Source organism: Crinia signifera, chromosome 4 (genome assembly GCF_055691185.1).
Source record: "Crinia signifera chromosome 4, ASM5569118v1, whole genome shotgun sequence".
NCBI classification, from domain to species: domain Eukaryota; kingdom Metazoa; phylum Chordata; class Amphibia; order Anura; family Myobatrachidae; genus Crinia; species Crinia signifera.
This window is the reverse complement of record NC_139220.1, coordinates 134147745-134162065: the sequence shown is the minus strand read 5'-3', so window position 1 is coordinate 134162065 and position 14321 is coordinate 134147745. Positions and strand designations below refer to the sequence as shown.

Here is a 14321-nt window from a genome sequence, read left to right as displayed (position 1 = left end):
CAAAATCAAAGCTGCACATCACAGATATGCAATACGTTAATAATAACTAGTAGAAAATAAATAATAGGAAGCAGCAGTATAATCAGGCAGTTACCGTGTCACCCAGGGGAGTTACATTGCAGGCATGGGACTTGCCATCTCTCTGGAAACAAAATCAGTGACATGGTTATGTTGTGTTGTGTACTATTTTGACATATGCACAAAATGTACAAAAAAAAAAAAGGAGACAAATATATGTTTAAAAAAATGACATATTATAGCTAAGTACATTTTACCTGGAGTAATAAATATATATTAGAATGTAAATTTACATTAAATATACTATGTTCGTATAATGAAGTTTATTTAGATACCACAAGTACATTATGCGTTCCACCTATATATTTATTAGATATCCTATCTAGTCATCATATGCTATAGCACCACTCAAAAGTATTGTTGTTTTGTGTTTAAAATTAAATAGCGGAGAAGATACAAAGAGCTGGTTGTAAATTGTAAGACTCATTAGGTAGACAATTTATAGAATGTGTCATCATCTCTCCAAAGCCAGGTGTTCAGAGGTTTGACTTGGAACCTTTAGAAGGAGCAGCTCCGGTATATGAATGCAGATAGACTATATTGTGCAGGCTTATTATTTTGTCTTGGCTAACGTTATATGGAACCCAGAAATCTATAGCAATTAAGCGGTAAGACATCCTTTTTTACAGATTTAATGAATGTCAGGAACTGATATTTGTTGATGCTTTAAATGTTTTTTTTTTTCTAGAAAATGTTGATTGCTTAAGACCCAAGTAAGATTATAGAAGCAGTTTAAACGACAGTACTTACAAAATGATAGCTAGGATGCAAATGAAATATAATTAAAATAATGTATTATCGTTTCTTCTTTCTTTGTTCTCACTGAGAGTGAAGATTACAGTTTCCTTGTTATGCCAGATTTATATTTTTAATCATCTTCTTCCCTGTCACATATATTCCAGCCCACTGGCTTGTTTTATTTGCTGTACATTACTTTTTCTTATTATTTTATTGCCTTAATCATATTGTATTGTTTGTAAAGCTGGCATTATGCATTTGATACATGTATTATGTTTATTTGCTGTTGTTTGGTGGATATGTGTGTAAATTAACTCGTGATTGCCACATTACTTTGATCTTATTATTTATTATTATTATCGTTTATTTATATGGCGCCACAAAGGTTCTGCAGCGCCTAACAATATACAGATAACGAATTACAGTACAAGAAAATTTAGGACAAGTACATGATTAATATGGATAGTTGCATTAGGGGACAGGACACTGAAGCAACCATCAAGGTGGCAAAGGTTTATATATTCTAAGAAAGGCGCAGGAGGAGGGAGGGCCCTGCTCGTGAGAGATTACATTCTAAAGGAACAGTCTCAGTTTGGAACCATTAGTAGCTGTGTTTTAAGTACACTGGATGACGTTTTCATTGTCTTTATAAATGTATTTGATAAAAGTGAAGATTTACAAATGCTTTCAAGCCATAACTGTACTATGATCACTTTTAGTGATTGTGTAAGGTTGTAGTTAGTATTGGTGCTACCATGACCATTGCAAGCATTTAGGATACACATTTGTGTCGGTCACACAATGATTGACAGACAGAGAGGCATTTGAGGGGCAGTGAGGGGGCAGAGACAGCCGGCATTTCTAATAACAGAGCTGTGTTGCCCCCATTTTCTGGGACTGGCAAGACCAGGGTGTGCGTCTCAGGATGGCTTTGCAAGGCACTCCGCAACAGCCAGCTAGAGTAAGCTTAGGCTTACTTAGCTGTCCATCTGCAGGAAACCTCGTTGCAGTGCTGGGATCACAAGTGCAGCCAGAACATGTCTGACACCTCCTTCTGCATTTGCATTTTAGGTGGTCGGATTTGCAAAGCTGCTTGTGTGTGGCTTTGTAATCCATGAACTGATGTATCCGGACCCAAATTCCATTATGGTTAATCTACGACTTTCTAAATGTGTATGACCGATTTCTGTGTGGTTAATGTATCAGCCCCGCATCTCTAGTACTCTGAGCTGCTTTTTACTGCATCTGTGATGCGTTTAAAGCTGGGCATACACTATATCAATTTGGCTGAATGACAGGTTTTGGGCATTTTCCACTGTTTGGGAGCAAATGGTCTAATGTCATTTACTCCAATACATTACCAGATTTCCATTCCAACTTGCCACTGGGATGCGGTCATTTGGTCTACAGCATGATGGTCGACAGTAATTAGGTCGACATGGGAAAGGTCGACATGAGTCTAGGTCGACGTAAGAAAATGTCGACATGGTTCTCAGTCGAGTGGTCATTAGTTCGACAAGTGGTTAGTTCGACCGGTCGTTAGTTCGACCGGTCGTTAGTTCGACAGGTCATTAGTTCGACAGTATCTAGGTCGATAGTCAAAAGGTCGACATGGGGTTTTTCACTGTTTTTTTACCTGAATGTCAACACAGTCGACATGCTATGCGTCGGGCACTGTGTGTGGGAAGTGTTAATAGTTTGTTGTTATTAATTAACAAAATAAAAAGTGAAGGAACAGAAGATACATCTAAATCAGGCATGTCCAACCTGCGGCCCTCCAGATGTGCTAAAACTACATATCCCAGCATGCCTTGCCATCATTCTAGCATTCCCTAATAGCCAAATTGTGGCAGGGCATGTTGGGATGTGTAGTTTTAGCACATCTGGAGGGCCGCAGGTTGGACATGCCTGATCTAAATGATGAGTGTCTGCATTCAACATGGTGGAGGTTCATTGTAAGTTTGGGGCTGCATTTCAGCAAATGGAGTTGGGGGATTTGATCAGGATTAATGGTGTCCTCAGTGCTAAGAAATACAGGCAGATACTTATCCATCATGCAGTACGATCAGGGAGGTGTCTGATTGGCCCCAAATTTCTTCTGCAGCAAGTCAACAACCCCAAGCATATAGCCAATGTCATTAGGAATTCTCTTCAGTGTAAAGAAGAACAAGGAATCATGGAAGTGAGTATATTTACCCCCAGGTAAAATCTGCCACTGTCTCGGCCTGTGAAGCCAGATGCAGTCTGTGAGACTGCTCTGAATGTGACTGACAGTGAATTCCTATTGGAAATCAGACCTGCCAGTCACTTACGGCAGTCCCATTGGGAGTTGTTCCCTCCCTCCAGGATGGCTTTCTGTGCGCAAATGTGGGGCAGCCCCAAAAACGGGTTCTGCGCATGAGCAGGATCACGGATGATACTGGGCATGCGCCGGACCCGGGAACCTGAATATGCCTCCTGGGGCTGCTGTAAAGGCAGCCCATGGAGGCTTGGGCCAGCACATGCGCAGTATGTATGAAATTACTGCGCATGTGCTGGCCCCATGCAGTCAGGGGACCAGCGGCTGGGACCAGCAGCATCAGGGAGCACAGCGACAGCGGCAGAGGGGGGCCCGCATAGCGACAGCCCCCATCGTCCGCAAGGGTAAAAGCCGCCACTGCATGAAAAGACAATGATTTGAGCAAGCCCTACATTCACAGAAGATCTATTAGTTCTCCAAGATGTTTGCAAAAAAAACTCACTGCTGAATTCCTTCAAAAACTGTGTGCGTTTACCTAGAATAATTGATGCTGTTTTGAAAGCAACTTGTGGGCACACCAAATATTGATTTGATTTAGATTTCTCTTCTGTTCATTCACTTTGAAATTGATAAAAAAACACTTACATTGTTGAAAGCAGTCTTACTTTGCAGCAGTTTTTCCCACACATACCTACTATTGCACAGTACTGTATATATTTATATATATTTGTATTAACTGTTAATGAATGCATGTCCACCTTGGACAAAGCTTTTCTCCCAGATAAATACTGATGGCTTGATATTGAAGAGACTGACTTCTGCTTGTATTATTGACCACTGATACAATGGTTCTAGCTGTTGGCACTGGAGCATTGCATATTAAAGGCAAGCAGTGTAATAAGAGCAAGATGCTCCTAATAATAAATCATGTCCCCACATGTGTGTGTGTGTGTGTGTGCCCCATAACTAAGACTTAGAAGAGGGACTACTATATTTCGAGTAACAAATGGATGGCTGTTACGCATCTCAGGCATCCCAGCATGCCCTGTCATAGTTTTGCTGTTAATGCATGCAGAGCCGGTGTAAGGCTTCTCAGCACCCTAGGCAAAACTTCAACTTACTCCCCCTACCCCCCCCCCCCCCCCCCCAATTATTATTTTTTTAAATCATGTGGTCCTCCAATATCCCCTCCCCCCGCGGGAAGGTGGCCAAGTCCCCTGATTTCCCTGGAGGTCCTCTGCACCCTCCCCTTTGCCACCCACAACAGAGTACAAGGAGGAGGGGGCAGCAATGTAGGAAGTATGACTCATGGGAAAGTATGGAGGTCTTAGAGGTTCCACAGCCACCACCTGCATTAACTACAACAAGGATCCTCATAGACATCCTTGATTTATTGGTTTGTAGACTTGATGGCACCCCCCCAGATCCCGGCGCCCTAGGCAGCTGCCTAAAGCTGTCTAGTGGTAGAGCCGGCCCTGAATGCATGGCAGAAAATACCAAAATGTATATTTCCACAGTAGCTGGAGTACCACACATTGCCCACACATGGTGTATGTGAAGCCAGTAAAAAATTGTAAAACAGATGTTCAATGTCAGATGTGTTTAAAACAAATAGAGAATGATAGCAACATAGATACGCGCCACATACATAGTGAACATTTCACCTACAGCAGATATTTGTTCTGTTTTTTTTAGATGCTGAAAATGGATGTGAACAAGCTGAATACAACACTGCTCCGGAAGTTCCGTCAGGGAGTCGCTGCAGCTCTAGGCTTGATGCCACAGCAAATTCACATCAATCGCCTCAATGTAAGAGCAGTGCTTTGTAGAGATATTCTTTTATGTTTGCAAGGTTGAAACTGCACATGGGGCCTTATCCAGATCTGAGCTCAGTACAAATTTGTTCTCAAAATGGGCAAAACCATGTGCACTGCAGGTGGAGCATATGTAACATGTGCAGAGAGAGTTAGATTTGGGTGGGGTGTGTTGAAACTGAAATCTAAATTGCAGGGTAAAACTAATGCAGCCATTATTTACCCTGCACAGAAACAAAATAACTCGCACAAATCTAACACTCTTTGCACGTTACCTCTGCCCCACCTGCAGTGCACATGGTTTTGCCCATTTTCCGAACAAATTTGTACTGAGTTCAGATCTGAATAAGGCCCTAATACTTTTTGTGGGGCTCTGACTGGTTCATATAATGCTAAATGTGTTAATTAAATGGCGATACTGTCCTTGGGTCGACACATATAAGGTCGACTTGCATTGGGTAGACAACTAAAGGTCAACATGGCTTAGGTCGACACATGAAGTAGGTCGACTTGCCTAAGGTCGACATGGTTGGAAGGTTGACACCACTAAATCTTGTTCACTTTTTAGTTATGTATTTTCAAATTGAGATTGCCCACATTAATGATGGGTGGTAGATTAACCTGTATTGTGAGATTCTAGCCTCTAATTCTAGAACCCATTCTTGTTGGAATATGAAATGACTATAGCAGTGCTTATCATATATTCCACTCATTTTAGGGATGTCTTTTTGTTTTCCTTATTTTTTAATATTGTACTGAAAAACTTATGTCTTGAATGTGATGTATTTTAAAGTTTATCAATAATCTATTAACTCAATTATAGTTTGGATCAGTACACCACTGATGAGTATCTCTTTTTACATTTGTGCAGATTAGTATTTACCACTTTAAAACTCTGCTATCCTCTCCAAATGAATATTTCAACTATACCCCTTTCAGATCGCAAACACGGGTCTGACCCAGGTCCGGAATATTCACTTAAAACCCAGGTCGCCCATTAAATCGGATTTAACCCTTCTTATAACCGAGTGGAATTGTCAGGCTGCTCGATCCAGGTGAAAAATGTTGGTGCTTTCACACCGCACCTCGTCCAAGGCTCAAAAAAGTTGACCTTTTCATATGTCGATAATTTCCATGTTGACCTTTTGCTTGTGTTGACATTTTTGCCATGGTAGTCTTGTGCATGTTGACCTTTTGGGGTCGACATACACACTATCAACCTAACTACTGTCGCCCTATTAACCAGACCTGGTTTCATTTGGGGTGGAATGTAATGCTGTCTGAGTTCGGTGGCAGTGCGTGATGCCGGCCGAACGCCAATGTTTTTTTTAAAGGGGCAATCACTTACAAGGCATGGCTTTGCCTTGTAACTGATAGCCCCTTTAAAAATCGTCTGAGTTTGGCCGGCATCCCGCACTGCCTCCAAACTCGAACATTACATTCTGCCCTTGGTGTGAGTATCAGAAATTGAGAAATCTTGGAAGAGTTTTCTCATTTTGTTTTAAAGCAGCAATCATTTATACTAAAAATCAGGTTGATTTTCCCAAGTAATTGATTTCCACTTTTCAGAAATGGGAAAAAAATATCCCAAAATCTCTTACTTTCTGATTCTTACACCCTATTATAATTGGACCTACTCTTGTTTTTATAGATCTCTTTTTTCTATTTTGGAGTTCGCACATCCCTAACATAATGGTAATGTACTGGGTATGCTATGAAATGGAACATTTTTACTTTTTCTATCCCAATGGTTATTCAACATATACTAGTATTAAAAACTATTCGTTATTAAACAGTTTCCATAAGGATAGTGTATGGGCAACTTATCATAGTTGTTTTTCATCTGTTTGCAAAAAAAAATTCTAATATATTAATATTATCAGTCATAGTATAGTATACAAGAGAGGCATTAGCCAATGAGAGTTAACTGGTTCCATAAACTTTATAATAATATACTGTAGGCCAAATCTCTATTACACCATTATACATTGGGAATAAATGTGACAATAGAATGAAATTAAGAGAAGGAGAAATGATTGGTTTCAGTAATTTTTCACCTTAATCTGCTATCATCATAAATCTGGTATCATGACAAGCTTGTCATTTTTTTATCTATGTTATATTTACAGTGGGCTAACAGGTAAACCTGAATAAAATGCATAGCCGACATTCATTCCTTGCACATAGAAATTCAACTACAAGTTTGAACTAACCTGAAATTGAGGTTTTGGAAATGTGATAAGTAGAAAGGCATCCACAGTACAGATCTGCAGCAGATAGAATTCGGAAGAACTGCACCAGATTTAGCAATCTAACCTCATGAATTTATAATTCTGAGCATTGAAAACAATGCTGGGTTAATGCACGTTGCAGGTTTTTTTTTTTTTTTGAAGGGTGTTTAAGTAAAAAGGGAAATTCTGTAATGTTTCTTTGTCACTTAGGGAAAGAAGAACTGCGTTGAGCTCTTTATTTCTCCATTAAACAAAAAGATAGGTGTTCCAGATACACTGCCTTCGGCAGAGGTTCTTCGTTCACTCAATCTGCATACACTACACCAAAGATTATCCCATTTTGGAATAACTGAAGTCTCTCCAGAGGTAAGACTATACATGAAAGGTATCTGTGTGCATGGGTGTTATACGAAGTTTTATTTATTTATTTTTTATTTTTTAAGCAGTGAAAATGGCAGACATGATGGACAAGTTTGTTATTGCATGGATTTAAATTCTAAATTTCCTTTTTTAGGGCCGGCCACATCACATGATGGTTGTGCTCAGACAGGATAGGCTAGATTTTACTGGCTGCATTGAAGCCGAGTGCAGCAGTTGGTTTGTTTCCTTTTTTAATTAAGATGGTGCATCAGTTTCTGGATTATCTACATTAACCATTTGAGTGAATTTGTCAAAATTGTTGTGAAAATTGACAAGCAAATATTTTTATTCATCATTCTGGCCAGTAATGTTTACCTTTTATAGGAAATCTAATCTTTACACAACATTATTTTATTTGAATTCATATAACAAATGTGAACGACGCTGACATTTTTAGCCAATATTTTGCACATCTCTCACAGAGCTGTTGGCACTCACATTTTTGAGCATCTCTCGCAGAGATGTTGGCACTCAAAGGGTTAATGTAGAAATAAAAAAGAAACTGATCATTTGAGAAAATTGGGACAATTACTTTTTTGCATGTTTCAGTTCATTATTTAGTAAGGGGGTCATTGGGTTAATTCAGCTCTGTTAGAAATACAATGGGTAATGTATTTTTCTTGCTTTTCCATTTACAGTAAATTCCAGATTCAGGGATGAGCAAAAAGGCATGTTGCTGTACCGTAGTGAGGGATGCGGTCATTCGTCAGACTGCATTTAGGTCTACAGTCATTAGGTCGACCCCACTAGGTCGACTGGAAGGAAGGTCGATCTGACTTAAGGTCGACATGACTTAATGTCGAATTTGCATAAAGGTCGACATGAGGAAGGTCGACTGGTCATAAGGTCGACATGGGTTTTTCACTGTTTTTTGAGCCGACATGTGCCGACAGGCGGTATTTCATGCCCTACCATCCACTAGGGCGTGGTGGGAGAATAAAATAGTGTGCCGAGCGCAGCGAGGCACCGTGCCCGAAGCATTGCGAGCGAAGCGAGCGATGCGAGGGTCCAATTCTCATTGCCAACTGTGTCCATGTCGACTGTGTCGACATTCAGATAAAAAACCAGTGAAAAATCCATGTCGACCTTATGACCAGTCGACCTTCCTCATGTCGACCTTTATGCAAATTTGACCTTAAGTCATGTCGACCTTGGCCCATGTCGACCTTAAGTCAGGTCGACCTTCCTGCCAGTCGACCTAGTGGGGTCGACCTAATGACTGTAGACCTAAATGCAGTCTGACGAATGATCCCATTCCAGTGATATAGTGTTCACTCTAGGATTTTTTTAGGGAAGGGTGTGGAACATCGGGAGGGCACTTTTTATATTAGAAATTTACATTCGTAACAAAAAAATATATATATAAAATTTTGTTTTTAAAAACTGTCAGGGTGTGGCACCCTGCAAAAGAAGTTTAGAGGGAACACTAGTGATAATGATGGTGCCGAAATAAACAAAACACTGTCTTATGGGAATTTCACATTATCATGTGTTTACTGCCTAAGTGCCATTTCTGCCAGTGACTCTTCTTTTATTTACTATGTTTTGGTGATAGTTATAGTAGTCTCATGCTATTTAACATAAGCAAGTAAATACTCAATTATTCTTGTATAGTTGCTCACACACATACAGTACACTCATTTATATTAGGCCACATTAAAGTACCCCTGTATATACTGTGCCACATTAGAGTGCCCTCCAGTTTATATTATACCGCACTATAATGCCTCCAACTCATATTCTGCCACATTAAAGTTTGTGAGTTCCTTTTATTTAACATTACAGTGCACCTCCATATACTTATGTTTGGGATACCAGCTGTCAGGATAACGGTGTCGGCATCCTCATTTATGTCGAAGTTCCGGTGACATTCTGACAGCAGTCGGCATCTCAACTGCCAGTGATATAACTACATCCCAGAGAAACGTTAAAATAAATTCATGCTGCTAAAGTTATTACAGTATCTCACAGAATAGATGTACAGCCATATGGTATGCAGGTAAAAAGTTACTGTAGAGAAGACATATTGCAGGTTATGTTAATGCTATATGTAGTGGCGTAAGTTTGTCCCAGTTGCCCGGAGGCAAGATGAATATTGGTGCCCCCCCCCCCACACACACACACAACGTTATTCAAAATATATATAGTCTGTTATGAAATGTTCATATTATTACAGAAAAAGAGGGAGAACACACATATATTTCAGACCTCAACCACAGAAGCGATTTTGATGGCTTTCAATTAATGGATTTAAACTGGCAGTGGTGGAGAGGTGCCCCCATGAGAGCAGCAGCCCGGCGGCAGATGACTCCATTGCCTCCCAGAGTTCTGCCTCTGGCTATATGCTATGCTATTAAAAACATCAAACTTTTTTTGCTGTTTGAGCTTAAACATGCTGGAATGCGCAGTTTTGCTATCCGCTGCTTAGTAAATAATCCCCTAGTATCATGATGCTACATTTTTTTTGTAGAGAACCACTGATATGTGTCAAGAGAAAAAATATGTTTCATAAAAGGAAGTTAATATAACTGTAGTTTTAAGTTAAGAACTGAAATAGCATTTGACACAATTTGAATCATCTTTATTTCATAACGTATTTCGCAACTTTCTTTATCTTGATTGACAGCAAGGCAATCTCCTAACTGATTATTTGTTAGTACATGACAGTCTCACACAGCCCCTGGCATCGGACCAAAAAAAAAAAGTCTCTTACTTTTTGACCAATAAAGTTAAATTTTAGTTGCACTCAGAGAATGATGCTGATTACTAAATGCAATGACACAATAACAGAGGAATATGCCCCTTCTACAGTGTTTATAGGGCCTAATTCAGTCCTGATCGCTGCTATAAGAATTCGTACAGCAACCGATTATTAATAGAATGCATATGCATCTGGGCCTGAATGCGCTTGCGCAACAGCCTCCAGTGATGAAATCCTGCTACTTTTTTGGATTGTTAGCAGTTCGCAAGCTAATTGACAGGAAGCTGGCATTTGGGGATGGTAACCGGCCATTTCATGGGAGAGTCAGAGGGGGAAAAACAGGCATACCTAGGGAAAATGCAGACGTGCCCAAGCATTTTAGGGGAGGGAGTGTGACGTCAGCTCCAGGCTAGGATCAGTATGTTCTATTGCAGCCGATGAGTAAGTAAAGGGCTATTCAGAGCCCGCACACACTGGGAACATCAGTAGATGGTGAGCAATCAGGTCTGAATAAGGCCCATAGGTCTGAATAAGGCCCATAGGGTAATATGTGATGCTTTGGCAATCTTTTTGTGTCTAAAAATTATAGCGACTCAAGTAAAAATATGACTTCTTAATAACAGGGTTGCCTACCCTCCCGGATTGGCCGGGAGGGTCCCGTATATCAGGTCCCAATCCCGTCCCCCTAAAAGGGGGGAAATCCTCTCGGATTCTGCCTCACCCTCCCGATCTCCCCAGCAGTTGCCCAGCCGCATAGTTGAATCACCCCGATTGACGGCTATTCACCAGGAGGGGGCTGGGCTAAATATGCAAAATGTGCAGTTTAGCTCCGCCCCTCCGCGAGACCCCGCAAATCGGGGGGGGGGGGGGGGGAGTGCTGGGGGCGGGGCTTGATGATGTCTACATCAGGCCCCTGTCCCCACACGTGATGCTGACAGTCTCCTCTCCGGGTTTCTCCCAGAGACGAGAATTTAAAAGTAGGCAAGTATGCTTAATAATAACTGTACTAATCAATATATAAGATTTACATAAATAGTGTTAACAAGCCATTTTCACTGTTTGAGCTCATGTATCAATGTATCAGGAAGACTAAGCATCCCTGACAGAGTCTTGACAGTAGAACTGCAGCAGAGATGTTGGAGATTCCTGACACGTATATCCCTATATCCAGGAGGATTCTTATGGGAGCATAGTACTCCCAACTATGACTTAAACTGTTTTTCCCCTTAGATGAGATGAAAAGAAATTCTGATATGATGACATTTGTAATATACTGTATATCCAAGAGACTTATTTCAATCTGGGGTAAAGTTTTATCTGCGCTGCCTAGCAACTGGCTAGCTTTGCTTTTGTACATAAAAAAAGATTGAACACAAAAATACATATTGAATATTTGCTTGGCTTGCTACTCGTCATCATTATTAGAGCACACATGCACCCCGCATTTCCCGCAGTACTGTTGATACTCCCTCAATTAACTTTTCTTCAGTGCCAGAACTAGGGGTGCGCAAGCACAGAGCTTTATGGGTGCCACCTCATCTCACCCACAGATCCTGATCCTGGCTAGCAGGGTTCCAGACACCCTGCTAGCTGCATTCACTAGTGCAGTGCTGCTAGAGCTTCCCTGGAAGGTTTAAGATGGCTCCAGTTCTTACAGCTCTGGTCAGGGTTGTATACCCCTGCACAAATGGCCCCGCCCCTTCCACATGACATCATGGTGCCATGTGCTCAAGCTGATGTGGCCTGCACAGGGTATAGAAAATCTCTGTTACATGATTTCCTTCAGTTACACCTCCTCAAATGGCATTGCAATAAAAATGCATCTCCAATACTTGCGCACCCTCAGTTCTGGAGCATGCGCAGTGCAAAAACACACATAAAATGCTCTGCAAATAGGTGTACATTCAACTCGGAATTAGCCCCAAAGACTTATATATTCCACAGAGTATGAACATCCATTGGATATGTATAATTTTCTATATAAGGCTACTGTATAGCTGAACCTACATTATACTTTATATACTGGTTAAATATACATCATTCACTCTTCTTGAAATCATGTAAGGAGCAGTGGCGTAGGGAGGGCGGAGCGAGTGGAGCACACGCTCCGGGCGCCGCCCCCCCCCCTCTGCAAATGAGCCGGAGTCCGGCACTCACTAATTCACCCTCAGCCCTGCGGGCAGCGTGTGCTGGCGGCTGCTATGCTCGGCGCCCGCGCCTGCCTGTTCACCCGGTCCCTGCTGCTGCCGCCGCGAAATCGATGATGTCACGCAAGTCACGGTCTTCTCCCTGCCCAAGCTCAGACGGCTCCCGGGCAGAGCCGCCTCTCTGACAGAGGGAAGGGGCCGGTGATGCTCATTCCGTGCTTTGCTACCTGTCCTACTCCCCAGTCTCCCTCCAGTACCTGCCCAGTAGTACCTGTATCTCTGCTGCCTGTCACCCACCCACCCATGATCGGTGCCCAGGAGTTAAAGTGGGCTGGAATGGGGCAGAACTGCTTTCTGTCAGTTCCACCCGCCCCTCATTGCCCGGCCACAGCAGGGCACCCACGGAGGCTCCAACTCAAGTAGTCTTGTTCTTAAGAGTAGGAATGGGGAGGATGAGTGCAGGGCTGCCATACGCCTGGCCACTTGGGGCCGGGCAGGCATGCCTACAACTACTGCTGCTCCCTGCTCCTGCTTCATCTCTTGGCCCAGCCCCCACTACCCATGGTGTGGGCAGGAGAAACCGCACCTGTGAGAGGGAGCCCTGGCGCAATCACTGTCAGCAGGATCAGGAGACCAAGAAAAATCACACCAATGAAAAGGTGAGCTGCTGGCATCAGTGAGATGGATCCCCAATTCCCTGCCACTGCCGAGGTACACCAACCAGCATTTAGACTGAAAGGGACAATGCAGATGGTACACAGTGTTGCCTGTTCTACGGGGGGATAGGCTGTCACAAGCCTTTCAAACTCCTGCCCTCCCCCCATCTTTTCCTCTAACACCCCCTCTCTTCTGCCTCTATTAACCCTCCTCTAAACGTTTTCTTGTCCTCCACACCCTCCCTCCTTTTGTCCTCTACCCCTTTATCCTCTATAATGTGAATAAGGGCCACTTCATGTGTTGTAATGTGAATAATGGGTACCACGGGTTGTGTAATGTGAATAGCATTGCTCCATTCTGTGACTGGGGGTACTACTGTGTGGCCACACTCCCTTCTTGCAATATCACACCTTTCTGTGGCGAGCACCCTTGGTGTGCGCAATTCTTTTAGGACATATGGGAGGTAGGTCACCAATGTATAGTGGCGACAAACACCTTAGCACAGGCTTTGGGGGCCCTGTCTATTTTGTCAGTCCCGGGCAGCGCTGCGCAGCAGAAATAAAGAGGCCTCCTCCCCTGCCCCTGCTACACAGACATTGCTGTATGTGCTGCCTCCCCCTGACCTGGCGGGCTGCGGTCCCCCTTGGCAACGAACAGTTATAGTCCCCCTTGGCAACAAGCAGTTATAGTCCCCCTTGGCAATGCACAATTTTAGTCTCCCTTGGAAACGAGCTATTTTAGTCCCCCAAGGCAACGAGCAATTTCAGTCCCCCTTGGCATCGAGCATGAAGCCCCTGGCATCGAGCATGAAGTTCCTAGCAATGAGCATGTAGGTAAGTGGCACTTATGTGTCAGATGTGTAATGGGAATTACGGTTTGTTATATAGTATGTAATGGGCATCATGTGTGGCCCTATGTGTAATTGGCATTACCGCATGTGGCTTTATGTGTAAAGTTCGCTAAAATGGGCATTGCGGTGTGGGGTATAATGTTAGGCTGCGCCCCCTTTTTGCCCCACCTACTAAAATTGGGGAGCGAAATATGCCCTTGCTCCGGGCACCGTGGCACCTAGCTACACCACTGGTAAGGAGAACTTAAAAATAGTTTCTCTTTTTGTGTTCACTCTGTTTATGAAGACACACCATGTGGATAGAACATATAAGGAACATAACCATAAATTACTGTATTCCAAATAGTTCAAGTTCCATGCAACCTTTGTGCTTAGTGATTCATTCCGAGAAAGCATTTCCACCTGTAGGGAGATGGGCAGGGTTATAGGACATTCATGAGTGTGTG

The 14321-nt window shown here is 42.6% G+C and overlaps 1 protein-coding gene across 1 annotated transcript in view; it reads left to right on the top strand.

The window, feature by feature from the left end:
• The window catches only part of PTPRR (protein tyrosine phosphatase receptor type R), a 150053-nt gene that overhangs the window by 54942 nt on the left and 80790 nt on the right, over positions 1 to 14321 (top strand). Inside the window, exons 3-4 of the mRNA XM_083182544.1 lie at positions 4751 to 4864; positions 7311 to 7466. Of these exons, the coding sequence (XP_083038670.1) occupies positions 4751 to 4864; positions 7311 to 7466 (270 nt within the window). The remainder of the gene's footprint in view (positions 1 to 4750; positions 4865 to 7310; positions 7467 to 14321) is intronic.